The sequence below is a fragment of the Pseudopodoces humilis genome, chromosome 6 (assembly GCF_049639895.1).
Source record: "Pseudopodoces humilis isolate 2021_Gansu_Grassland_sample_001 chromosome 6, ASM4963989v1, whole genome shotgun sequence".
NCBI classification, from domain to species: domain Eukaryota; kingdom Metazoa; phylum Chordata; class Aves; order Passeriformes; family Paridae; genus Pseudopodoces; species Pseudopodoces humilis.
The window spans coordinates 42,701,940-42,728,056 of record NC_142205.1 but is presented as its reverse complement, the minus strand read 5'-3'; the positions used below and the strand labels follow the sequence as shown (position 1 = coordinate 42,728,056).

General features: G+C 39.4%; 1 protein-coding gene across 21 annotated transcripts in view; it reads left to right on the top strand.

Moving 5' to 3' along the window:
- Positions 1-26,117, top strand: part of TRIM2 (tripartite motif containing 2) — a 109,409-nt gene that overhangs the window by 51,999 nt on the left and 31,293 nt on the right. For 14 of the 21 annotated variants that reach the window (XM_088056437.1, XM_088056440.1, XM_088056438.1 and 11 more), the window contains 2 exons: positions 19,069-19,250; positions 21,395-21,632. In XM_088056437.1, coding sequence (XP_087912563.1) covers positions 19,117-19,250; positions 21,395-21,632 — 372 coding nt within the window. In that variant the 5' untranslated portion in view covers positions 19,069-19,116. Of the gene's footprint in view, positions 1-14,203; positions 14,545-17,568; positions 17,649-17,945; positions 18,030-19,068; positions 19,251-21,394; positions 21,633-26,117 lie in introns of those variants that run through there. The other 7 variants (XM_088056431.1, XM_088056439.1, XM_088056442.1 and 4 more) reach the window with 5 other exon arrangements.

Here is a 26,117-nt window from a genome sequence, read left to right as displayed (position 1 = left end):
ATTATAGGGTTTCTGGGAAGAAGGAATGATTAAAATCATGGAAACAATTATTTTAGTCAACTGGAAAAGATCTTTTGATTTATTTATGTAAATTGTAAAGGAAGAGAGTAAATGTATCCTTCTAGACACAGAATAAAAATTAGAAGTACATATCCATTTAAGACTTTGGGGGAGTAGTGGGGGAATGTATGTCTTAAAAGTTCATCTTTTTCACAGCATTGATTTTTGATGAAGTCTTGCGTTTGAGGCTAGATTTGAGACAAGCAGTGTCCATGGTCTGAATTCTGCTATGTCCAGCAGCATGCACAACGTTTGGAACGTTAGACCCTACCTGGACAAAGATGATAATTCTGCTGGGGGATTTCCCTAGCCCATGATACTATTCTTTCTCTGGTAATCCTGGTTTTAGCTTGAAGTTCAGGTTGTTTACTGGAAAATCCCAGATAATTGGTGCTTGAAGCTATCATGAAAGCAATTCTGGGCCTGTCTTTGCCTGATAATGGAATTTCATTAATTCATAACAAAACTAGAATTTGGACAGCTTATGTAAACACAAAATGTTCCTGATTCCTTTGAGGAAAACTGAGGAATTAAATTAACTGAAAAGGTACTGGGTGTTCTAATCCAGAGAACAAAGTGCTGTACATTACTATACTGAAGCTGAAATTTAGTCATCTGCATAAAGTATTAAACATACACAGTTTTGCAGAAACATGTAATACTGTGTCTAGACACATGAACTATTTTTATAAAAACAAAGGCACAATGCATAGTAGGTTATGATAAATCCTTGAGCCACATGTAAAAGCGTTAGATTTGATCTGCTGGCAAGCATCTTGTCTCATCAGAATTAAATGTGTCTGAGGATACAAGTGTAGCCAGTTTGAACAATTTTTTTATACACAGCAGCAAGCATATATTACTGCAAATAATAAGTTCAGTTTATAAAGAATGTTCCTTAATACAATGACATTGTATAAGGGAATAACACTTTAGATTTAATTAGCTGTTTTACGGACAATGCAGTATTCTGTATTATAAAATGCCACTAATTCCAAAGCCCTGAAAATTTTCTTGTGGAATTCTGCCCATCCATATTTTGCAGGGTAACATAAATGAACTTGCCTTTTTCAGTTATTGAAGAAATTTGGTGACTGGCAGATTGCAATCTACAGTTGCAAATGCTACACTTGGCTGACACCTTCAACCAAAATTATAATTATCAATAATTACGTGCTATTGCCAGAGATGGCAGGTTGTGGTTGTGTTTTCTGTAATGTTTCCTGGTGAAAAACAAAGGTGGGGAGAGCTAACCATGTGAAATGCATGGCATGAGCTGTTAAAAAAAAAACTAGACTGAAAAGAAAAATCAATATTTGTTGAAAGAAATCAATATTGGAAATGAAATAATGACTATTTAGATGTTTTTAAAATACTAAACAGAAAAGAACAGGGCTTAGCAGTCACATAAATTGACTTCACCTCTTTATACCTCCATTTTTGATAAGTTACTTTTCAAGACATGCTCCTTCTGTTAGAATTGGACTTGCTCTTCTATTTGTAATGTGACATGAATGGATTGCAGGCAGTCCCTTGCTGTGCTGTAAGATTTGTATTAACATACCTGTAAAGGAAAGAGCTGCTTGGTTGCAAACACTTAACAAGTGAAATTTGGAAGTATTCCTGTTTTGTGCACAAGATCTCTTTTTCTTCCTTTTTGTTTTTGATCAACTGAAATAAACATTGCCTTCCACTGAACAAAACTCAGGCTGACCTTTGGAGAAATGAAAATGGCATTTCATGTCTAACTTTCTGAATGGTTTTATTTCTATAAAGACCATGTTTTATTTCTGTGGTTTAAATAGATAAATTGTATAAATTGTGACATTAAAGGCATTTGCCTTTGTTTTCTACCACAGACTGTCTAAACATTTTCTGTCCACAATCTGTAGACATATTGCATGTCACTCCTTCTAATAATTGGTGTGGCTGGTTATATTTGGATTGGGCATTACTTATTTTGAAAGGTGAATTTAGCTGGAAGTCAGTAATTTAGATTGATCAGAAATAACAGTTTATAACTGGAATATCATACAGTGAAACAAATGACAACATGTCACTAATGTTCTGTGTGGGGACAGCCAAGGATCTAGTTCATTGAGAAGTCTGTTGGCAACCAAGCAGCCTTCCTACTTGCTAGCTGGACTTTAGGGCAAAAACTCAGAGGCAAATCCCATTCAAAAGGAAGAACTGAAATTTGAAATGCAAATGAAATAGAGTTCTTGTGGAGCTGACCAGGTAGATGTTGGCTGGCCCTATCCATCTGGCCACTGTCTAGTTGCACTAGGGTTAAAAGAGGCACAGCTAAATTAAGAAGAGGCTAATCATAGACACATGAAAAATGTTAGCAGCATGTATTCTGGCCCTTCTTACATTACATATTGACCCTGCTAACACAAGCATCAAAAGAAACTCATGCTGAGATGGCCGTAATGGTTTATTGTTAAATACTAAATCTAGGTGGTAGGAACTTAAGAATATGCCCTGCCACTAGGAGGAGAGGAATTACTAAAAAATATACTGTAATCACGTATATACTTAATGTTCCCCTGGAACAATTCCAAACAACTCTGCATTTTGTGGTCTGTATTTTTGCTCATGTGTAAAAGTATTCTTCATTCTGTCTCACTTTAAAACCATCTGAATATTATCAGTTTTGGATGAATTGTAGGAGTGGTTAATTAGGTAGATGGTGATCTTCAGTCCTTATGCCAAGGTGGATGCTCTTTGTGAAAGAGACAAGGATTGAAGTAGATGCAATTACTTTTGATCAGATTTTAAATGCTTGAGATGAATGTTCAGCAATTTGCTTGCTCCTAATCCAGTATGGATTTATTTGTCTTAGTGTTATTAGTCTGCCTAAACATGTGTATGATCAGTTTATTTATGGGTGACTTTCTGTTCTTTTGTCATGGAAAGCTATTTGTTTTGTGCTGCCATGAGCTTCTGTTCTTGATTTCTTTTCTTGTCGTCCTGGAAACAAAGAGTGACAGAGAGAATCAGTTTTTTGGGTTTTGTTTTTTTTAAAATGGGTTTTGAATGCTAGTTTTGAGGATACTCCTTCAGCGAACGTGCACTTTGGAAATTTGTCATGCCTGGACTGATGGCTTAAAAAAATTTTAGTCCATGGGAGTATCTATACTGCCTCCTTCTACATCAAAATTCATCAGATCCTGGTTATTTGTGAGCTTGAAGGTGTGTAATATCTACCAGTGTGCTTTGTGAAGTGCTCAGGAGTTGATTTAGCAAGGGAAGAACAGTATCCAAATTATTTTGACCTACATGACTCTGAATAGTACGAAAACATCAGTGTAAAATGCTTCTGCACCTTTAGCAGGACAAAAGCCCTCCGAAGTAATTACAGAATCTTCAGCAAATATGTTTGAAACACTTACAGAAGAAAAACAAATTGCACTCAAAAAGATTTTGCTGAACTTTGAAATATTCTTGAAAAGATCCCAACAATTGTGGGTTCTGTGTGCCTCTGAATGTGTTAAGCTCTGTAGTGGTCCTTGGAGAGACAGTATGTGTCCCATATTTAGCCCCAACCATATTTGGCCCATGATCTGTACTATTAGAGAACTTGTATATTCTGTGAGAAATGGGACTTCCAAAAGCACAGGTGTCAGCAGTTTCCATGATGTCTTCAGGGCCCCCTGGTTCTTCTGAGAACAGCTGTAAGTTTCAAATACTGTAAATCCCTCTACTTAAAAATTCCTCAGGAACTAAAATGATCCCCAGGAATGAAAGTGCAGGACTGAGGAACAAGCCATTTACAGCATACATAAACTCCTGAAGAGGAAAAGCTGCCACGTTTCTCCACATTCACACAGTTTTTTTATATGGTTTTGCTTTTTCTGTTCTTTTTTCAGTGAGGAAACAGAATTCATGAAATTCCCTTCTACAACTTTCTCTCCCCTAATCCCTCTATTGGTGGAAGTGTTAATGTAAAGTTAATGTAAACCTTCAGGGATTAACTCCTCCCACAAGATAAACTTCTGCAGGTGATGGGTTTTTTTTTTGTTTGGTTGGGTTTTTTTTTGGTTTTTTTTTAAATCTTGAAAGCAGATTTAATTTGATATCTAGAATTCAAATAATTGCACTGGGCTGAAGTTAGGAAACCTAGGGCCAAAATGTCAGGTAGAGACACAGATAATTTCATACTGTCTGAGTTTTTTTTTTTTGTCCTGAGTGTTACTCTGACACAATACTACGATATGGGTTAATATGTGGTCTTTCCAAAGTGCTTTTAAGTTTTACTGGATGCTCTTCAAAGAACTGGTTCTTCTCTTATTACTTAATTCTTAGTCTGCTCTGATTAGTTCTGGGAGCGACTGGATTTCATGCACCTCAGCTCAGAAAACAAAAGAAAGATAAAATTAAGTATTGAACCATGAAGATTTCATTCTATTTATCAAATAAGCAGTGATAACTTCTTGTCTTGCATCTAAAACAGCTGGAAATAAATTTTGATTGTAAAATGCAAACATGTTCTGAGATACTTAGTTCCTAACTAAAGACAAATAATTTTTCATCTATTTACAAAAATAATCCTTTACTTAAAATCTCTCAGTGGAGATAAGTGCAACCCTTTATTACACAGAAAAAGAAGACATTAAGTATTGGAGGATTGTTCTATAAGAATTGCACAGGTTCTGTGGAGGCAGAGAATCCCCTCATCCTTTAGCTCCCTCATTCTAATTAGATTTTCTATTCCATCGTATAAAACTTATTAAAAAAAGAGACTAGATTAGATCATGCAAAAATGTTTGTGTGTATTAAGGTGGATTTGGAAAAAAAAAAAAGAGTAGTTCCATTTCCTCTATTGGCACATTTTAAAATTTTTGTTTGTCTTATTAGAAGCTGACATATTACACAGTCTTGAATACAATTAATTGTAAAAGCAGGAAGATTTCTTCCCATATGTAACTTTTGGGATGGGTTTTTATCTATGTTCCTGAATGGTGGCCTTTATCCTCTGAACAACCATCATTGTTTCACCTCTGGGATGTGCACCTGCAGAAGGCTTGCTCTGAAGACGTGTGCCATCTGAAGGGACCTCTGATGATGAAGGTGGGCAACTTTTAAATGAGAAGAACCAGGACAGTGATCAAGGCATAATTTCCCCAAGGTCTATGACATTGCTTAATACATTAATAATACAGAGTACCTATGCAGAGAAACCAGGAAAAGGAAATATCACTGAAAGTCTCTTTTTTTTTTTCTTTTTTTTTTATCCCTTAAGGATGAAGTGAATTTGAAATGGTAAGAGGAAAGAGGAAAAGAAGTGCTAGGTTATTACTGTATTCACGATAAAAGGGTTGTCTGCTCGGTGTGATGATTGGTCATTCCTCATCATTGGGAGTCTTGTTTGTATGACTTGAAATGGGTGTACCTGCTAAAGGTACTCTGTGACCCTGAGTGGTGTTCCTCATGCAACAGTGGAGTAATAAGGCAGATGTCTGAGGGATTCATTTCACCTGACATCCCTAAGTGGCCTAGCTTTGCAAAGTGGTAAAAGCAGCGCTGGAGAGCCATTCATGGCCATTAACTATGCCAAAAGGGAGTGGCTCCTGTGAAGTCTGCTCTGAGTAATTTGAAGGTTTGTCTGGGTCAAATCAAAAGCAAATCTAGCCTAGCCTTATAATTTGGATGGTTGCTGACAGTAGAAGCCAGCAGAAGAGCACAAGAATGGATCAGAGATATCATGGTACTCTTCAGAATGATCTTCTATATCCAATAGGTATCTTCTATATCCAATTTGTGCTTCCAGTTCTGCTCCTGATAGTGGTGGTGTCGTTAATCAATTTATTCACCCTGAATTTGTCCCACTCTCCTGAAATGTCTGTAAAATATTAGCAACTGTAGCATCCTGGACAATGAGTTTCACAGCTCACAGGGTGAAGAATTATCCAGCACATTACTGGTATCCACAAAGAGGCTTCTCCTCTGTGGCCAGTAAAAAGGAATAGTAAAAAGCAATAGACAGAAATAGTGATGAAACAATACATTGTGAGTAAAATGTAACTCAAGAGGACAGCAGACTCTGCCTGCCAAAAACCTAATGACTACCGTTTCATCAACCTTCTAAAATAATATAAGTTATTTGAATTGCATCTTAAGAGCCACTCACTGTGGAATCTGAGTTAGAGAAGTTCAGTACCTGAGGTAGGGGTGTCTCCATACCCTGTTTGTAACTTGTTTTTCACTAGGATTTCTCAATTACTTGTAACATCAGTGCTTACATCTGGTTACTTTGCATACACCTCTCATGGGTTTTATCTCTTATAATGTATAATCTGTTTCAGTAACAAAATGGTGCATTTTGTCACAGTCATCACAAAGATAATTTCTTAAATCTCAGGCAGTTCTTATATCCACTCATAGAGTTTGCAAAGGAAGGAGGATGCTAAGAGCTGCTGTTATTCCTGACTGCAAGAGTTTCATGCTATATAAGCCACTGTCTTGCACCTCTTTCTTTACAAAGAAAATATTAATTGATTTTCTTATCTAAATTGATGGCTGGGTATGAAAACTTACTTTGTAGTGTAGGAAGTACTTAGTGTCACAGATACAGTTAAATAGCAACAGTAACTGTGTTTGCCTTAAGATATGGGCTACCCATGTTTGCACAGGAACTTGCGTGCTGTAGCAGGTGCCTATCAGAGTAGGATTCTGGTACTTGAAAGAGATCTCCAGGTGCTATCACTTCCAAATGATAATGTGGTTAATATAAGACAATGTTGTGTTATTTGTCCTGATACCAGGTTGGTTTTTTTTTTTCCAAGCGCTTTTTTTTTTTGTTTAAACAGACAGATGCATTCACATAGTTATTACAGTTCCCTATACTGTCCTGTAATTTGCTTTTCATGTACACCAAAATATACTGCTTTTCCTGTAAAGTAAAATGGATGTGTTTTCATGTAGAAATGAATCAGTTCAGCTTGGGAGAGTCTTAAAATTGTTCAGATGAGTGGTTCTGCTTTACTCCTCTTTCATTAGCTGTTGCATCCTAAGTTGTGATGCCAGTTGAAAAGACTGATATTCATGCAGGAGTGTATATACAAGGTCTCCTGAGAATTTAATTTTTGCAGAATTCTAACCTACATCAGAGCTGAGCATTTGCTTATAAGCAGCCTGGCAATGCCCCATAAGAACCTTTGGGCATCTGGCCTGAACCTGCAAGAGATGCCTAAGAGGAATCTTAGAAGATTTGTTTTTGGAGAGGAAGAGTAAAGGTACACAAAACCTTGTACCTCAGGGGGGAGGCTTGAGTAAAAGCTGGGCTGAGCAGAACTTCGTAGGACTATCTGGAGATCTGCCCATGCAGGGATTTGATGGGGTTTGCAAGCAGGTAAAGCATGTTACTGTGACTGTGGTAAAACTCTGCTGGAACCACATGCTGGGAATTGGTGCATTTCTGCAGGCAGGGTACAAGGTGCAGGGAGCACTTAATCCCTGCTGTAGAAAGGTTTCAGATACTTCCAATAACAACAGTTCTTTAAATAGGAGTGCTGGCATGCAATCAGCAAATGAGTGTCCTTGCTGAGGACTGGAAGGACATGTTTACTGGGTGAAGTTCAGCCACTGTGTGTAGTTCCAAGTTCTGAACTGCTGGAGCTGACTGCTGGGAAGTCAAATAGAGTGTCCCTGTGAGTGTGGAGGTGGAGGACACAGTGTCACAGCTGGCATGCTTGAGCTCTGAGCACTTTAAGCTCCCACCAAGAGCTGTAGAGGGCTTTTTGCTATGGTTGTTTGGTCTGTTCAGCTCCTGTGCCCACAACCATTGTTAAACCCACAGAGCTCCTTTTGCCAAGGTTGTCCTGACATTGTTTCTCACCACTGCTGGTGCTGCCAGACGACCTGCTGCACACAGCTATGTGTTTACCTACTTGCTGTGAAAGTTCAGCATTGCACTTGTGCCAACATAAAGAGCCTGCCTGGGTAAACTTCTGCCTGCCACTTAACGCTTGAGCAAGGTTTTCTCTGAACCCAAGGACAATATACATGTTAAGACATATTGCTGTGTTTTTGAAAGATATTTTGGTTCAGAGGAAGCCTTGGCAGATACAAAAGTTAACATCACTGCTGGGCTGTGGACAAGAAAATGAGGTGGGTACTGTTCAACAGCTAAGGTAAATACGGAGCTGCAGCAACCAATATTTTGTATTTTAAACAATCTAAGTGTTACAGATGATGTGAACCTGATTTCAGGCTACTCACATGCTGGAGAGGGGCTCTGCTCTCTCCCTCCTTCTTAGTCCTTTAACCAATATGTGTTTTTGTGATAAGAAGATGGTAATTCCTTTCCTTTCTACCTCCATTTTTGCTTTTTTTAATACTCTTTTAACTCCTGTTTCTTGCTGTGAACCTAAGGTGGTTTGGGTTTCTTTACCTCATAATTTGTGTTTCATATGCTATATTTGATGGGAAGTGGAAGTTTTGAAGGCTGCAAGAAAAACATTCTAAAGGGTTGGCACTCTCTTAAGTTAATTTTGTGAAGAAGTTATGTGGCGTTTAGTGATTGCTGAATGCTGCCTTCTCCCTTGCTGATTTGAACTTCATGCTAGTTCACCAAAATCCTACTGTATTAAATGGAAACAATAGAGGAACTTTTTGGTGGTCATCAGAGAATGTGACTAAACTCCAGCACATGATGTCTGTTACCTCTCCTAAAGGAAGAGCCTCAGTGGACATGCAGTGGGGCAAATCCAGTCTCAGGAGTGAGTGGAGGGTATGGTCTCTACAGTTTTCATCACATAGTTCAGTACCAAAAGCATTGAGCATTTTCTGCTTGCATTTTTTTTTTCTCTGTTGCTCAGCAACTCTGAAGAAAATGCCTTGAGCGTTTTTCAGCATATCTTATATCTAACAGTACATAGGAAAGACAAGGGACCTTTTTCCAAATGGATTCCTGATCAGCCTCCTTCTTTTTGCTCTATTGCCCATTTTCCTGCTCCTGGGAGTGTTAACGGTAATTAGTATGGAATCTTCATGGAGTACTTTTATTTCAAGTAGCATTTCACAGCAGATGTTTATGGAAGCAGCAGTGTTTTGATATGCAGTTTTAATTATTTGTCACTTCAGCTTGGTTTTATATGAGCCTGTGTACCTATGAAGGCTGAACAGAGATCTGTCAGTGTTCACAAAATAGGTAGACCTGGAGAGTCAAAAATGTGCAACTGTAAGGGTGATAAGTCAGCAGGGTAGGGTTTTTTCAGTGGAGATGTCTGACTCATTGCTTTGCATGGCAAATATACAATTTAAAATTATTTCACTTATGGCTGAATAACATCTAGTTCCTGAAATAATTACTTTGATATACCTCACTGCAGATTTTTTTAGGAGCTCACCTGAGAATATGACATTTTATTAAATATGGAAAGGGCCCTAAATTACAGTTCTGATGCTGTAATTTAACCTGATACTTTTATTGTTATTTCCCTTGGTGTTACTTCCCTGTTATTTCCCTTGGTGTGTCCTTTTCATTCATTTCCTACCCCTTCTCTTTGAAATCTCATTTTTGAGAATTTGGCGTATTTGGTTGAGGATTCATGGATGCCCATTCATGCATTGTCCTTGCACATGCAGTAAATTTAGTGTGTTCCAGCTGTTTTGGAATTTCTTGTGCAAGGCCCTGACTCAAAATGAGGTCCTGAAAACCTGAGACGGACAAATAGCCTCTCAGTTGGTGATGACTGTGTGATCATTCAAGCTCTAACCTGCCAGACTTGCCCCTTGGTGTGTGCAGTGAAGCCACCAGCAGGTCGCTTCTCCATCCAAGCACAGGACATCTGGGAGATGGGGTCTCTGCGGATAGAAGCAGGACTATTCACCTCCAGAGGGGAATGGAGAAGGGGTACTGCAGAGGCACAAGTCCTGGGGATGAAGAGAGAGAAAAAATGTGGGTGTTAGATGCCAGTCATAACCTTCCCTGTACAAACTGGAGTATAAAGCATTAGTATGTTGATGTCTTAAGAGGTCCACCCATTTTTCAGGGGCTCACCCTTTTGTAAGCTCTGATTACATGCTGGAGAAAGGAGGAAGAAAAAAGAATGAATTATTAAACATGTAACACTATTAAGCAAGGCTTTAATTTGTAGCAGTGCCTTCTATTCCTGTTATTCCTGTGCCTTCAGCATCTGAAACCTTTTCTAAAAAAATCTAGTTAATGATATCTGCATCTGACACACATCTGATACTGAAGGTGAGCCCATTGCTGTGCAGAAAGAATGCCGTAATACTGAGCTTGTTTCTGTTGACTGCAGTGCCACCTCAATGCCAGATACCCAATAGCGGGGAGAGAAGGAATAACAGGGAGGAGAGAAAAGCAGTTTGTGTCTGGTGCTGCCTGACTTGCAACTTCAGTGGTGGAGAGAGGCAGGAAGTGCAGTCCTGCCAGCAAGGCTCAGGCTGGCTGAGCAGGGAGGCCAGGCTGTCCCAGCCATGCTGCAGTTGTGCTGCAAAAGCCGCAACCTTGGCAAGCTAAACCAGGCATAGGCAGAAGGAAATAGAAGATGGTGGCAAAGTCATAGGAGGATGGGTGCTGGGCTGCTGGGAAAGTTTCCAGCAACCCAGCATTACATCCTAGGCAAACCTTTCAAGGTGTTTGCCTCCCAGGCCTTGTATTGGGTCACAAGCTTTGGGAAAAAGCATTTGCTCTGCTGGATCATAAGGGATAAGGGAGGGAGTGACCATGGCTCACGGCTGTGGCTGGTGGGAAGGAACCAGAACCTAGCAGAGCTCCTTTTGGGGTAGACATGCCCTCTGGCTACAAACCCAAATGGGAGGAAGCTGTTGCTCTTCTCAGATGATGTGAGCTACAGCCTGGACTATTGGAGGAGTGAGGGCTGGAAATTGCACTTACTCTCTGGAAGCTGCTGGGTCTGCATGGGCCCACAGCCAAAGTGGGGAAAGGTAAAGGCCACCAGCTCATGAGGACTCATAAGGACCTTGATTCCTGGTGTGGGCATGGCTCCACAATGACAAAGCTTGGTTGTTTCACTTCACCTGCTCTCCTGTCACCAGGTTCAAATTAGGGATGTGTGGAGCTGGGTGATGGCTGTAACAGCCCATCCTATTCTATATTTGTGTTCCTAAACTAATCCTTATTTCCAGCATGTTGGCTTTGGGTAATTGATTTCTGGTCTCTCACATCTCTTACTTTTGTGTCAGCCTTAATTGCCAGGACTGTATTAGCTGGTCATTTAGTTTGAACTAACCCAATATTTTTTTTTTTCTGCTGACCTTAAAATTGCTTTTGTACAGAAGGGTGGGCTAGGTTACTCTCCATTCAGTCAGTTTACAGTATAGGCTTTAGTGCAGACCATTAATCTTAACTTGGAGTGTTTGGATGACTTATTTAATATTAGGGAAGATATCAATATCTACCTATGACCTCTAAGCTAACTGTGAGGTTTTTTTGGTAGCGAACTATTTATGGCCTCCCTAAGAACATGAATTCAGGTTGTGTTTGGAACGGGGAGAAGAATAAGTTATTCAAATCCCAGGACATTTACAGGGGATGACATCAGAATCTTAGATCACTCTTCCATGGCACTATGAAGATGGCATGTACTATGTATTTTCTTCTCTGGAGCTTTCTTCAGTAGTCAGCAGTGACACAGATAAGTCAACAGCAACAATGAAATGCAGCAATTTTCTGAGGAAAAGAGCCTATTCTTTTTAAAATAAAAACAGAAAAACAACAAACAAAACAAAGCATATAATGACCACCCCCACCCCCATCTCCCAGCACAAAAGACATACACATTCAATAAACCTATTTGAAAGAGTCTGGTTGTAACTGCTGTGGGGGTAAAGTGCAAGATTCAATCCTCTTCCTCTTCGCTAAGGAGAACAAACCCACATATCAACATGTAACAAGAAAAATCTCAGGGAAATGCTGTGCCTTTTGTCTCATTTTTCTTGCCACAGTAGCAAGTTTTTGTTTTGTTGAAGAAGCAGGATAATTTGTGGAGTATCAGCTCATTGTTAGCAGGCAACTTCTCAGAGTTAATTGTAAGATAACAGCATTTTGAAGGAATCTTTGGAGGTGTATTTCTCAGCCCTATGAGAGTAGCTGCAGCTGTGACTCCAGCAGTCTCCTTTGGCCATGAGGTATGTTATGGGATCAGTTCTGAAGGGTTTGTAGTCCTTACTACTGACCGTACATGGAAATCGTAATTTGAGTGATACCAGTCATTCTGTTTTACTGTATGTAAATACAGTGTTTGAAATGAGCAAGGGAAAGCAAGCAACTAACTGATGTCTGCATGCTTCTGTCCGACAGTCTTCCACTTCATTCTGGGGGTGCCACTTGTGAATTTTCCCACTTGATTTTTGTTTTAAGTGTCCCTGTTCCACTGGCAGAAACAAAAGGCCTTGGATCTTCTTCTTGTGGGAGTGAAATCTGTTACTTGTTCTTTGAATAGGGATTCCCCAGACAGTTTAAATAGAAAACCAAAAAATTCCCTGAACCAAAGATAAAAAACTCACCTCTCCAAAAACATGCCTGAAATCTCTGGCCTTTTAAACTGTGAATCCTGCTGTACAGATGCCTGCTGCTCCTGAACGTTGGGGCTAAAATGAAACATACCTTGTGCTCTCTCTTTGTGTTCAGCACACGTTAAGGGAGTTAGAGGGGCAGTATTTTGGCACAGGCACTCCAAACTCTAATACATGCACACACGCTGCCTGATGTTTCATTTCAGGTTATAAACTGGATTACAACATGCCTTCACCCTGTGGGCATTGTCCAGGGAAACCAGGCTAGATCTGCCTGATGCATAAAATGATGTGGCTAAATGATCACCAAGTGGAAAGTAAAGGATGTGTGCAGAGTTTGTATTTTTAACAGGAATTTAGATTGCATTTCTACAGTAACACTAAATTATTAATGATACCATTTAACCAATCAGTTCAATAATGAAATGAATATTATATTCTGGAAACCATGCTTAAAGAGCCTGGGACAGCATTTTGCACTTCTAAAATAGGTATATCTGTCCTAATTAAGTCAGGGTAGTAAAGAGAGTATTTAAGCTCCACACGTTTTCTTCTTTATGCAAATGGAGCTTTACGTCCTTTTATTTGTGGGAAGCTTTGTTAGCCTCAACTGAAATACTTGCATACGATTTGTTTCTTTCAAAAGAAAAGATACACTGTATTTAGAGATGCAAATACTAGCTTGTCTGCAAAACCCACCAGCTGTTATACTGGAAGACAAAGCTAATTCTATGTTGCTTTACTTCAGTGGTGTCTGTGTATTCACAAACATCTTTTTAAAAATCTTCTTTGCATAGCTGAAAAATAGCAGGTACCAATTTTTTCTTTTTTAATTTCTTTGGTAACAGCCTAGTAAAATCAGAGTTGATTTGTGAATTTAAAAAAAAAAATTAGATTAACTATGATAATTCACCTTTGCGTTAATGTTTATGGAAAAGTTGAACAGTCTGCTAGCCTTGATTCTCAAATTCCTTTAATATGAGTTTGCTGATTGCTGCCTTGAATATTTGACTTGAGATTGAGTCAGGTCAGATATATGGCTCTGTAGTAGAAGAAGCTGCTGCTGGTTTGTGTGTCAGTAGCACAGTTTTCCGGAGAGGCTCTTTGCTTCTGCTTTAAACATCTGGAGAGAGAACAAAGAGTGTTTGTGGGGTCTTTTGTTGCTTCTGAAAGTTGGAGCAGGGAAGAATTACGTTCCAAGAAATACCCAGAATCCCAGAAAAATCCGAGTGGAATCATTAAGTGTTAAACTTTATAAACGAAAGTGCTTTCGTTTTATCTCTGGCAGCTGTCCTGGTAATGGATGTTACGTAATATTTACTCTCTCCTTGGGAGTTAAATCCTTTTTCCGATTTGTGAGTAATATTTGCATATGTATTTCTTAGCTGCATTGACATGCCAGATGCACAGTGGTAGCTGTCTCCGCCTGCTAATCCTGTAATAACATTCTGGTGACCAAATTCAATGGCCCTGCGCGGAGCCTCGGAACAGCTGATTGCTGAGTAGGGAGGAAAAAAAAATAACCCAGCGAATCTGGTTGCAGCTCTCTGCTGCATCCCCATCCCACAATCCCTTGCACCATTTGCTGCAGTCTTTCTACACAGGCTGAGTGAGAAAAGGATGTGCTAAATAAAGATTGATTGGTTTGAATCCTGAGGGGGTCTCCCACTTGTAAATGACCCAGGGAGAAAAAAAAAAATTCATGACGACTTCACTGGGCCTCCTCTTATTCTTCCATTTTTCTTTCCACCTGTCCTCTTCATGGAATGGAGTGTCATTCCTTAGAGCACAAAATCTCTTGTGCCTCTAATAATGATTGTGCTGTGATAGGGTTTCCTTAACAGTTTCATGAGTGAGGCTTGAAATATTAACAGATGATGGTTTGTTCGTTTGGATTACTGCGGAACTGCAGCTCCGTCCCTGCAAGGATTTTATCCTCAGCACTGCACTGATTAAGCTATTTTTCTACAAAGATGGGTAGGTCTGAAATGCTCAAGTTTGCTCAGTGTTATTCCTGGTGACTGCTGCTGGTTGCTCCTGTTTTGGCCCCTGATCGTTCATTACATTTCTGCATGCTGTAAGAATGAAGAGGGTTGCTGTGTTTTAAACAAGGCAGTAAGCTGATTGCAAGAGTGGGAGAGAAAGGAATGCAAATTTAGCTTATCAAGCCTTTTACACAAGTGGACTGTGTGGCGGTTCTGATTTGCTCAGTGTGTTCTGTGTTGGCTAATCTGGGGGCTGCTGCTGGAAATGGCTTGAATTTGTTCTTTATTCCTACAGACTGTGGACAGGTGATGTATCTGTTTACGGACTTTTAAGCCTCAACTCTCCCAGTCCTTGAAGCAACATTATTGAGGTTCCCCACCCTTTCTTATGGCTCTGGAGGCCTAACTGTTCCTTTGGAAAGGTTGCCATTGGAAACCTATTCATTCATAGTACATGAATAGACCCTCTAGGTTGTGAATACCATTGATAAGAGGAGGATGAATAAGCTGCAAGCAATTTGTTCTCCTCAGGCTGTACTTTCAGGCTAGTTGCAGCTCTGGCTGGGTGGATTTCAGAGACAGCAGTATATCAGTAACACGGAATTCTGCTCTTTTAGGAATAAAATCCTATGAAGTGAACAGTTACTTGATTCCCCAATGTCTTTTCTCGGCTGGAAAACTAATAGAGAATTTTCAGGAGTTCCAGAGCTCGTTTGAGGATACCTGTAGAAAGGGTGCATTTTTCTATTACATGTCTCTGTCTACCTGAAACAACTCTTCTGGAACTGTTATTTGCTATACCTAATGTGTTTTTTTTTCTTTCCCCCCTTTTCCAGTGCTATAGGAAGTTCCTTTCATATGGGTGGGGCCGCACCCTGGCTTTCCTGAAGGCATGCATGCATAGCGGGGCAAAGCTTTCCACTAGCTTAGAGAGCCATTGTTTTCTCCTCTCTGCTGTCTAGTATATTTTAAATGAAAATCGTATCTGCAAGCAGGAGGAAAAAGACTACTGCTGTTTCTGGGGTGGCTGCGAAAATAGAGATTCTTGAGCCTCAAAAGGGCGACAAAGGGAGTACATTTCAGAACCCTTTACTGCACTTGGTTTAGCGAACCTGAATTTGGTTTTGAGTGTGTGTGTTATAGATAAATGGTTTCCTAGTCCTTTAGCTTTGCATGTCTAAATTACCAAGTGTAACTACATGGAGAAGTGATAGCCCTGTTTTCAAAGCTCATGCTTCAGATGCTCTATTTTGATTGTGAGACAAAATGAACCTTTGAAAAGCGCTCTGGCAGGTTTTGGGATCAGAAGAGGCTACTAAAAAAAAAACCAAAACATTTTTCTTGCAAAAGTTGCGTTACTTTGAAAATTCTCCCACTGCTAATACATTAAAAACTTACGTTGCTGCAATCATTCCAGTAAATCAGAAAAAATACAGTGTGGTGAAATTAAAAAACATTGTCTAAAATCTCCAGATTTTCTTCAAGTAGTCATTGATTGTACAGTTTCTTTCATTGAGTAAATGGGAAAAATCATCCTTCTCATAGTTTCATCACATTAATCAAGATTACATCAAAGGTGGAGTTGCCTTAGAGAGTCTGCATAATCCTGCAAATCCCATACTTAAAAGGTTTTTTTAAAGGGACCTTTTGTGTAAGAAGTTGTTGTACCAGGTAGTGACCAAAACTTGAAATGTACAGATCAAATTCTATTTCCAGTGCATTAAATCTGATTTATGTGAGCACAGGGGATAAATGACAGTCATGGCCTGCTGCATTTCAGACAAAACACAGAATATTAAAAGCACTTATTTCTGAATCATTAATGGTTTCTTTCATTGACAAAACTTAAAGCGTGAGCATTTGAAAAATAAAGTGGCTGGCATGAGATTTGTGTATGAAATGCTAGGAATTACTTGATTTTGCAATGACATCGGGGGAATGTGAAAAACTAAGATGAGAAAGAGGTTAAATCAATATTTATTTTTTTCAGCCAGCAGCAGATTTTCTTTTCTAAGCACTATTTGCTGCCGTAGCTTTATTTGATAAGGGAAAGATGAAATACAGAAAATACCTGGTTGCTAGAGAACTTTCTTCTGTTAAATGACAGGCAGCATTCACTGGAGACCTGTTCTTTCATATCTTAAGTACAGCTTTTTCCAGTATAACAAAAAAAGTAACAGTTTATAACAAAAAAATTACACATGTTTGTGTGTCCAATTTGGAAACCATGCTTTTGATAAGAAATCTTCCTGCTTCTGATTATCTTCCCTGATCTGTTTGGGTCCCTGCCCCTAAAATTTGTGGAGGGAGAGTGGGAGGCAAACACAGCTGTGCAAGTGGTGAAATGAATTTTCCTTTTGAAACATGTCGCTGATGTTGTGCATGTTATGCTGCCAAGTGTATGAGTATGTTAATGGGTATTTGATTGTCTTTCTATTCCGTTTTGTAAAAGCCAGATATTTTGGTTCCATTTCTTGTAAAGCCACCTTTAACTCAGGCTTTTTAAAAGTAACATGGTTTGCTAATTGATCTCCTAAGGTTTAATCTGGGTGATTTATGGCATTTAAATAGGAAAAAATAATTTGAGTTGATGTAATACTCACATTTTATCTTACTGTGGGGAAAGAAATTTTTTTAAGAATCTTTAAAAGTATTAAAAAGACATGCAAATATCATCAATCCTGAAATCATGCATTTTTGGGTCATGAACAAACATGATATTTTATGAGTATTAGAGCACTTTTTATCATTGCAGTTTCCCCTTCCTTAGGACAAAAGGAAACAAAAGGGTCTGCCATAAGCGTTTTTCATCTAATTAAATGTCAGTTACTGCTGTTGGGTATTTGAACTGTGAATAACTTTATGCTGCTCTGTTTGCTAACACAGAGGCGATGCCCCAGGAACCTGTTATCAGGGAAACCAGCACAGCTGACTTACGGTCCATAATCACTGTCATTACCCTAGAAACAGCCCCTTGCTCAGTGTAGTAAGTAAAACATACCGGTATGGCTAAGTGCACAGCTCAGGGAGAGCAGCATGGGTTCAACTCTGACAGACTAGTGTGCCATTCATTGAAGCACAGGAAGAAGACCTAATGTAAGACTGACAATAAAATGCTACACAGGTTACGCAAATAATTATGGAATTGAGTGACCTTTAAGCATGATCAGCAGAGGGCTTGTTGTTTCTGTCTTGGAGAGCCTGTACTGCCCTCAAGCTAGATCTCAAATTGTCTGAAATGGGTGACTAAAAAGGGGTAGAAATTGTTTAGGAAGAAGTTAGACCCCTCAGGAGTGTACCTGCAGAGAAGAAGCCCAGCTGGGCTGGCAGCTCGTGGTTCTGCTGTGGGTGTGGGAGGTCTGGCAGAGCTCAGTGCTGCGACAGTCGCGCCTGCGCCTCCTGGCACTTCAGCCTGCTAGAAATGCTGATGGAGAGGCGTTCCTGCTGGGCCACCCTGCCAGGGACTCTGCTTGCCAGGTTTTCCTAAATTATTTTAGCAGGCAGTTTACTTCTTTCTGTGGTTGCTTCCTTCCTTTTCCTTCTGTCTTCTCTTTTCACATTTTATTCTGTTGGCTATAATCTGTATCTCCAGCTGAAAAGAACCTACGTTTTTCTCTCCTGTGCCTTGTTCCAGGACAGGAGGCGTTCCAAGCCTGCTGCCATCTCTTTAACCTGCGATTTTAATTCTAACAGTTAGTAGACTTTTTTCTTAGCCTTTTATTTCATGCTTTATATGCCAGATTGTGAAGAATCCTCAATCCTAGAAACACGATTCTTACTACTAGTTCTGCCTAGAATGACATTTTAATTGCAGTTACTATTTGGATGCGCTTCATGTATCCTTCACCCTACCGTTGCTGGTTCTCAGTGGCTATCAGTTGTCTCTTATTTGCTTTGTTTTTTTTTTATCATGAGGATTTTCATTTTGCCTACCTCATCCCTATTAGTGATGCAGAATTTAAGCATTCCCTTCCCAGGGGCTGGCTGGTTCTGGAGCTTCCTTCTTGGGGGCTTCCTGGAGTCAAAATGTACCCTATTTTTGGCAATACTGGCACTAGAACGGGGAAAAAAATTGTTATATGAACCATTTTCAAACTCTGTCTGTGATGCAGCCATTTGACTGGCTGGTGCAGTTCCAGTTTGAGCATTTTGCCAGCGGTACTGTAGATGTAAGAAATCCGATGTTTGTTAGCACTGGCTGAACCTATTGGCGTGAGAATGTTTTTATCATGGGTTTTCTTTAAAACCAGACAGCCCCGTAACTCTTTCAGTCCAGAGGCAGCATGCCTTTCCAGAATGCTCAGACAGAAATGTTGTAGATGTTGCTGACTGTTTCCCTGGCTCTCATCAGTGATAAACCATTTTAGAAGTTTAATTCTTTCTTGTTTTGGTTTTATATGGAAATATGAATTCCTGCATAAGGATAAAACATGAGTGGATTAGTCAATGATTTTGTTATTTCATGGAGTTTATAAGCCATTTTTCTTCTTTTCTTCTTTTCCCCACCCCACTCCAGCAGCGTGCAGGGTAGAAGGGAACAGGACCCATATGTCAGTGGTCTAGGATGGCCAGTGAAGGCTCCAACATCCCAAGTCCTGTGGTCCGTCAGATTGACAAGCAGTTTCTGATTTGCAGCATATGCCTGGACCGTTACAAGAACCCCAAAGTGCTTCCCTGCCTGCACACTTTCTGTGAGAGGTAAGTCCTTTCCTCATGCTGCTAACTCAGCATTTGTGTCGTGCTGCAAGCACAGGACAAGGCATCCTTTAGTGGACAGGGACTTTTCCCTTTACTTGTATATGTTATGTTAAGGCATGATAAAGTCTGGCAGGGCTGGAGGGGCAGGGATGTAGAAAAACACATTTGTAGCAGGCAGGAAGGAAGAGACAGCAATGGCATATTTGGAATATATTCCCTTTATGCAAGAGTAAACAAAAAAGTAAATGCAATTAAACTAATGAATACGGTTACTACAGTGTGAAAGGTGATGATAGCCAGAATTTGGACCTCAAATTAATTGTCTCAAATTTATTTTGATTATTATATAATTAGAAACAATGAAAAAATTCTTAGTTGATTTACTAAACCAGTAAGTAATTATCCCATCCTTTAATGTTAAAGGGTTAGACATGATATATACATTATTAATAGCCTGAGATTAAATGTCTTTGTTATTCTGCATTTTGGTTGACTGAAGTGGGAAAACTCTGCAAAGAGATGTGATAAACCAGCAACCTGCCTTTTACTGTATTCGGCTGAATGAACTGAATATGCATAATGATACCTTAATGTTGCATTATCTATCAAATTGTGGAGAAAATACAGCACCTGCAGAAAAGTGAGCTGAAGAATTGGTGGTTAGAGATTAATCTGATGATGGGATGCAACTCTGGATTGTATATTGAATGGCAGGAGAATTTTTATAAATGGTATGTGGTATGAACACTTATTTAATTTAGGAGATTTCCACGTCTTAGCAAGAATTGTGGTGTGAATCTCTAACTTTGCACAGGGTGAAAGATAAACTATGGATTTCTGCCTGTGTCAGATGAACTGGTCTTTTGTGAGAGAATAGGAAATCCCAGCATTGAAAAAGGCAGCACTGAAACTCTTACTGGAGTCAGTGAGACGAGATTTTCACCATCGTGTGTTAAGTTTCCTGACTTCTGCTCATGTGTAACACCTAAGGTTACCCTGTAATCCTCTTCGGCTGATCTGGTTATGGAGAGAGGCTGGAAGAACTCTTCCAGTGTAGTGCTGATGTGCAAAGCCTAAGCTCCCCTCTCACGGAGCCATTACTGAGGGGTCAGGAAGAGGGCTGCCAGGGGCAGATCAAGAGTGGTGCAACCAAAACCCTTGGAAAAGGATAAGAGCTGTGGAGTTGTGTGAGGTCACACTTTCTCAGCTGGCATCCCATGAGGAATTTGGTGTAGCACTGCTCCCCTTAAGAACTGCATTCTGCAAAGCTTCTACTGCTTACAGGACTGTACTGAATATGGTATATTGCATGCAACTGTACGTTGCATGCCCAGCCAGGTGTTAACTTCAATTTCAGGGCCAAAAGTGGAATTAAGTCTCACCTAGGCCAGCCTGCTGCATATTGTGTGTATTGTTGATTGCTGAACTTTTGTGTCAGATTTATTCTCTGTGAAATTAATTTTTTTGTATAAACCCCAACACTGCCCCCTCCCCCTCAATCAAACGCAAACAAAATTTTCCTCCAAAACTCCACTTAACATAAATGTGATAACCTAGCAGGTAGTTCCCTGTGTTGTAAAGAAAGCTCTGTTGACTTTAGCTATCTGCCAAATAACTTTCCAAATTGAAATAAATGAAAAAGTTTCCTTTGGTTTTATTGGGACCACGTTTTACCTCTGAAACACTAAACCCACAAACACAAGTTATTAAAGGAGATTCTGTTGGAAAGATAAGGGTCAAGCACTGGTTAGTCAGTTAAAGGCACAGGCTCAAATGCTTGATGCAACTTCATGTCAGTCAGACTTTATCTGATAGTTTAAAATTTTTACTGTCCTGTGAGCGGGATGCAGTAGGGGTCTGAAAGCATGATCAACAGCATGAATATCGCAAAAAAAAAGGCATATAACTCTTTTAATGAAGTCTGCTTATTGAACCTTTTTTTTCATGTGGCAGAGTAATAAAAAGGTTTAAGAGAAAAAAATATTACCATAACGACTTTAGCTCAGAAGCCTGTTTGATGTACTTTTCCTTTTATAAGTAGGGGTAGCTCTATTTCAAATTAGCTCTTTAACTGATGAATGGGGTTTTTTCCTTCTTTGATGATGCTTTTCCTTTCTTTCTCCTTCCACCTTCCTTCCACATAGGTGTTTACAGAATTACATTCCAGCCCATAGCTTAACCCTTTCTTGCCCTGTGTGCCGCCAGACCTCCATTCTGCCAGAGAAGGGGGTTTCTGCACTCCAGAACAACTTCTTCATTACCAACCTGATGGATGTCCTGCAGCGAACACCGGACAACAGCATTGAGGAGTCCTCCATCTTGGAGACTGTCACTGCTGTTGCTGCAGGCAAACCGCTCTCCTGCCCCAATCATGATGGAAATGTAAGTGAGACGGCCTCCCGTGCTATGTACAGGTATTGATATGTGCTGACTTGTCTGGGTTTCATGGATGACTTTTCCTAAAGAGAAAGCAGGGCAAGTGGAATCTCTCTATTTCTTTGATTTTATAATACATCAGCAAAAGACAAGTGATTCTTCAAATTAACTCAAATGCTCTTAGTGGAGTAGTGAAGTAGTCAGGATATTATTTTATCTTACCAGTCATTTGGGATGATGCTGTCTTTTGGCACATTTGGTCAGAGTTATTGTCTTGCAAGTACTGAACCTTGTGCCTTTACTTATTTGGGTTGGGTTTCCTTAGCCCTTGTGCTTGTAGCATCAACTGTTGCTGTGGGGTACCCGTGTGTTTGTCAGGCAATATGTGACAAGGACCTTATGAGTTTAAATGACCTGGTACTACGCTGGGGCAGTACCAAAAGATATGTGAACATATTAAAGCACAGCCAAATAAAAGTGAGTCTTAGCTTAGGATGCTTTGGATCATTATAGGCTAGAAACAGAGAGCTGCTGTTTATCTGCAGTGTTTTGTAGATCTCTCATATCAGTTTTTGAAGGTTGCTTTGTTTTTCCCTCCACCTACTCTTTTTACCTAGCATGTCCCCACACACATCCTCAAATAATATCAGTATATTTATTGGCAAGTACCCCCAACTGTTAATATTGTTGTTAATGAGCTAACATTCACAGATTACTGCGAGAACAGCTCTAACTCTGCTTACTTCACAATTTTCAGTGTTAACCTGTGCAACATACCGATAGGCATATGAGCTCCTGACTTGTAGCTAAGCTATTGCAAACATGTAAATAGAGACCACAAAACTCAGCAATGCTGTGTTGTAAACTGAATGTTGTGTTTCTGTGCAAGCCAAGAAACATATATCAGTAGTTTCAGACAACTTTCTGGGGACTCGGTGTTATTTGATACTTAGTGCAGGTACTTTGGTTATATGGGAGTAATTCACCTGATAGGTAGTGATTACTGTAATAGAGGAAAAGCTCAGTTCCTTCTATGTTGGAGGTAGGTGGACTTGTAGAACTGATGTTGCACACTGATTAATGAATAACTGGTGTAACTTTTTTTAATGTGTACTATACCTCTGTGTGTGTAGTGGTTACTGATTAATGCATTCCTATTTTTTGTTTGCATTTTATTTGCTGTCTTTAAAATGAATCATAGTTCTTTTCTGACAGCCATTCTGATAGGAGCTATTTGATTGTGAAATGCAGAAAAATGTCAAAATTAAGGTATTATTTATTTTGTATTTTAAATTATCAGCTGATTATTCTTTGGGTATGTTTAAAAAAGCCTGGCTTGTCTACAATCAAGAATATGCCACCTTATACCTCTCTGAGAACTCCTTTATAGGGAAAGGTGCATTTGTAAATCCTCTAAACTTACTTGGATTGCCTTGAAACATAGCATGCCATTTAGGATTCTGAGTGGTGTGTAATGGGAACATCCTCTCGCTTCAGTAAATATCTGGGAGGGTTGGGGATAGCCTGAGGATGACTCCAATTTAAAGCTTTGTGAAGCTAAGAAATGAAAAGCTAAGTGCACACATTAGTCCTTGAGATGGGAGGAACTGAGGTAAGACTTGTGGAGAACTGCTTGAGGCTGCACAGGTGGGTCAAGGACAAGGTGCTGGGCACCTTAGGCCTCACTGAGGAAATGGGATTATGCTGGCTTCACAGGTTCAGGACACAAGAGCACTGTGTGGCAAGTAAGTTAGATACTAGAAAATAGCTAAAAAATCTTCATCCAGAATATCTTCCCTGGAATGTGTTTACCAAGGAAGTGGTCACAGCACCAAACCTGCCAGAGTTCAAGAAGCATTTGCACAATGTTTTTAGGCACATGGTGTGAATCACGGGGTGGTCCTTGGCAGGGCCAGGAGTTGGACTTTGATGATCCTTGTAGGTCCCTTCCAGCTCAGGGTATTCTATGATTCTAAGTGCCTGGCTGCTAGTAACTTTACTGAGGTCTTCAAGAAGTGAAAAAGGATTGAGCTGGCAGCTGGAGGAGAATGTCAGAACCAGCAATCATTCTGCATTAAATCCATTAATTAATTTTTACATACTGCTTGGGGCAGGGTCAGACCCATTGTATTTTTACTATTTGCATCAAATATATTTCTTTCAAATATTATCAGTTTTTCTTCATATTAGCTTGGAAATAAGTTTCTGTTTAAACAGGTTTTTTCAATCATTTCAGCCATCCTGGACTTAAAGCTCTCTGATTAAAATGAGGTAGAAACTTGCATGAGATAGAAAGATGCAGAGATACTTTCTCATTTGCTTGTTTGTCTGCTTGTAACATAGCCTTCCTCAGGCCGTGTAGATTAGATACTTTCACTTCCCAGCTGGTCCCCTATTCCCATCACGCATGTTTTTCATGTGTGTATGTTTACTTTATTCCTTCTATGCACATCCTCCCAATCCTCTGCTGTGGCATCTTTGTTGTATGTGTTCTTATGAAGAATGAAACTTAGCCTGTAGTATTTTAATACAAAAGATGGTTACCTGTGCCTGAACTATAAAAAAGTGAGAACAAGTGTATGTTCTTGTTAAATCAGGGTAATAGGGCACATATGGAACTTTTGTTATCTCCCACCTATACATTAAAATAAGATTGGCTTTATTCTCAGCTATGAAACATCTGTAGCTCTTGTGTATAAAAGCATTCTGGATTGGAAGCATTCATCCACAATCATATAGGGGCAGGTACAGAAGCCAGGGCAGGGAAGGCTATTTCTAATTGCTAAATTCTAACTCCACTGTATCTAATGAGTGGTGTAGCCTCTGAAATGTCTATACTTGGGTTTTGTTTGAATTTGAACTGAAAACCAGTTCAGAGTGGAGGTTCCATGTTTTTACAATGTAGAAGGTGGTGCAATGTATTTTCTGCCTCTAGAGTGTAATAACAGAAGATACACAGTATTAAATTAAACACTTTTAGCAAGAGAGAATGCCTTATCTCTGACTAGCTTTTTCTCAAAAGATCATAGCATAGCTTGGCAACTTGACAGGCATAAGATCTTGCTTACAAAAACACTTCCTGAACTTGTGGAGACATTGCTTACTGCCTGTATGCTTCTCTTAGAAAAATAAAAATTCACTTATCCTTGATATTCTGTTGAAATTACTTCATATCTTACCTTTTAAACCCTTGGTTTTTTTCCTCACCTCTGTATTTCCCACCATGTGACTTACTCCTGTATCCCATTAAAGTGTAATCTGTGGGTAAGGCAAAAGTTGTGACTAGGGAGGGAGAAAAACCCACATGCTAAATTTTATCAGGTATCTCAGAGGTGCCCTCAGGTAATTCAAACTTACATTCTTCTGAAAGCCAAAGCATACAAAACTAAGGTGCACACTAGCCCTGGGACAGAGGAATTAAGCATTTGTGTGATATGAGGAAGGTGGGTGGCAAAGAGATGACTCATTCTTTTTCTGTTCTTTCAATTCAAACAAATAGAAAGTAGAGGATTTGCAATGTGATTTTTGATTATTCAAATGTGATTTTAGGGAAGAGGAGCTTGTCATCGGTGAGAGCTTTTTCCTCAAGACCTGAACTTTGAAGGGCTGGAATGCATGTGTCTTGGCTTTGTGAAATCTAATTCAGAAGTACTTGCATCCTTGATTATGCAATATTAAAAGTTTCTGTAAATTCAGTGGAATTGTAGCGGTGAAGATGCGCATGGGTTTCTAGTTACATCATTGTGGTGAAATACGCTGGTCTGATTTAAGATGGGAATTAGTGGATGGGATTTCAGAACCAGTGGATATTAATTCACATTTCATTACATCTGATGGGAATTTGTCATTGTATTTGGTGGAAATACAGCTGAAGCCAGTGCTGGATGCTACAGTATTTCCTGCCCAAAAGCTCTCTTGAATTTGGAAAGGAGAGGAAAATGTCATTTTCTGAGATGTTTTGTAAGGCAAACCTGTCATAATGAAAAATTTTCTGGGAGTGTCACAAATGTGATGCCCATGTTGAGCATGGAGGAGAGAGATAAAAAACCAGTAACACTTGTCTGTCTGTAGTTAGAAATAAGTCTTGCCTGATTAAGAGATGCTAAAAAAAATAAATCTTAGGGAATCAGCCTATATAGACAGTTGAAGCCTGAATTGTATTATTAGGTTTTCCTTCTCCTCCTTCTATGCACAATACAAAAATCATAGTGGGAAATGAAAGCTGCTTCTCTCAAAACATTTTGAATTTCAGGCAAAGACAACTATTTCTATATAGACATACACATTAGATCTTTGTGATCTGTTTACTATTATCATTTGAGCTTCTGTGTTTCCCTGATGCTTGAATAAACAAGAAAAAAGTTGTTTAGGCTGAACAACCTTTATGCCAATCAGATGCTTCCTTTCTTATATATGTGGCTGCAAATATAATGATGTTTATTATGGGGTGGTCAGTAGAAAACATAAATACTAAATTACTCTAATCACTGT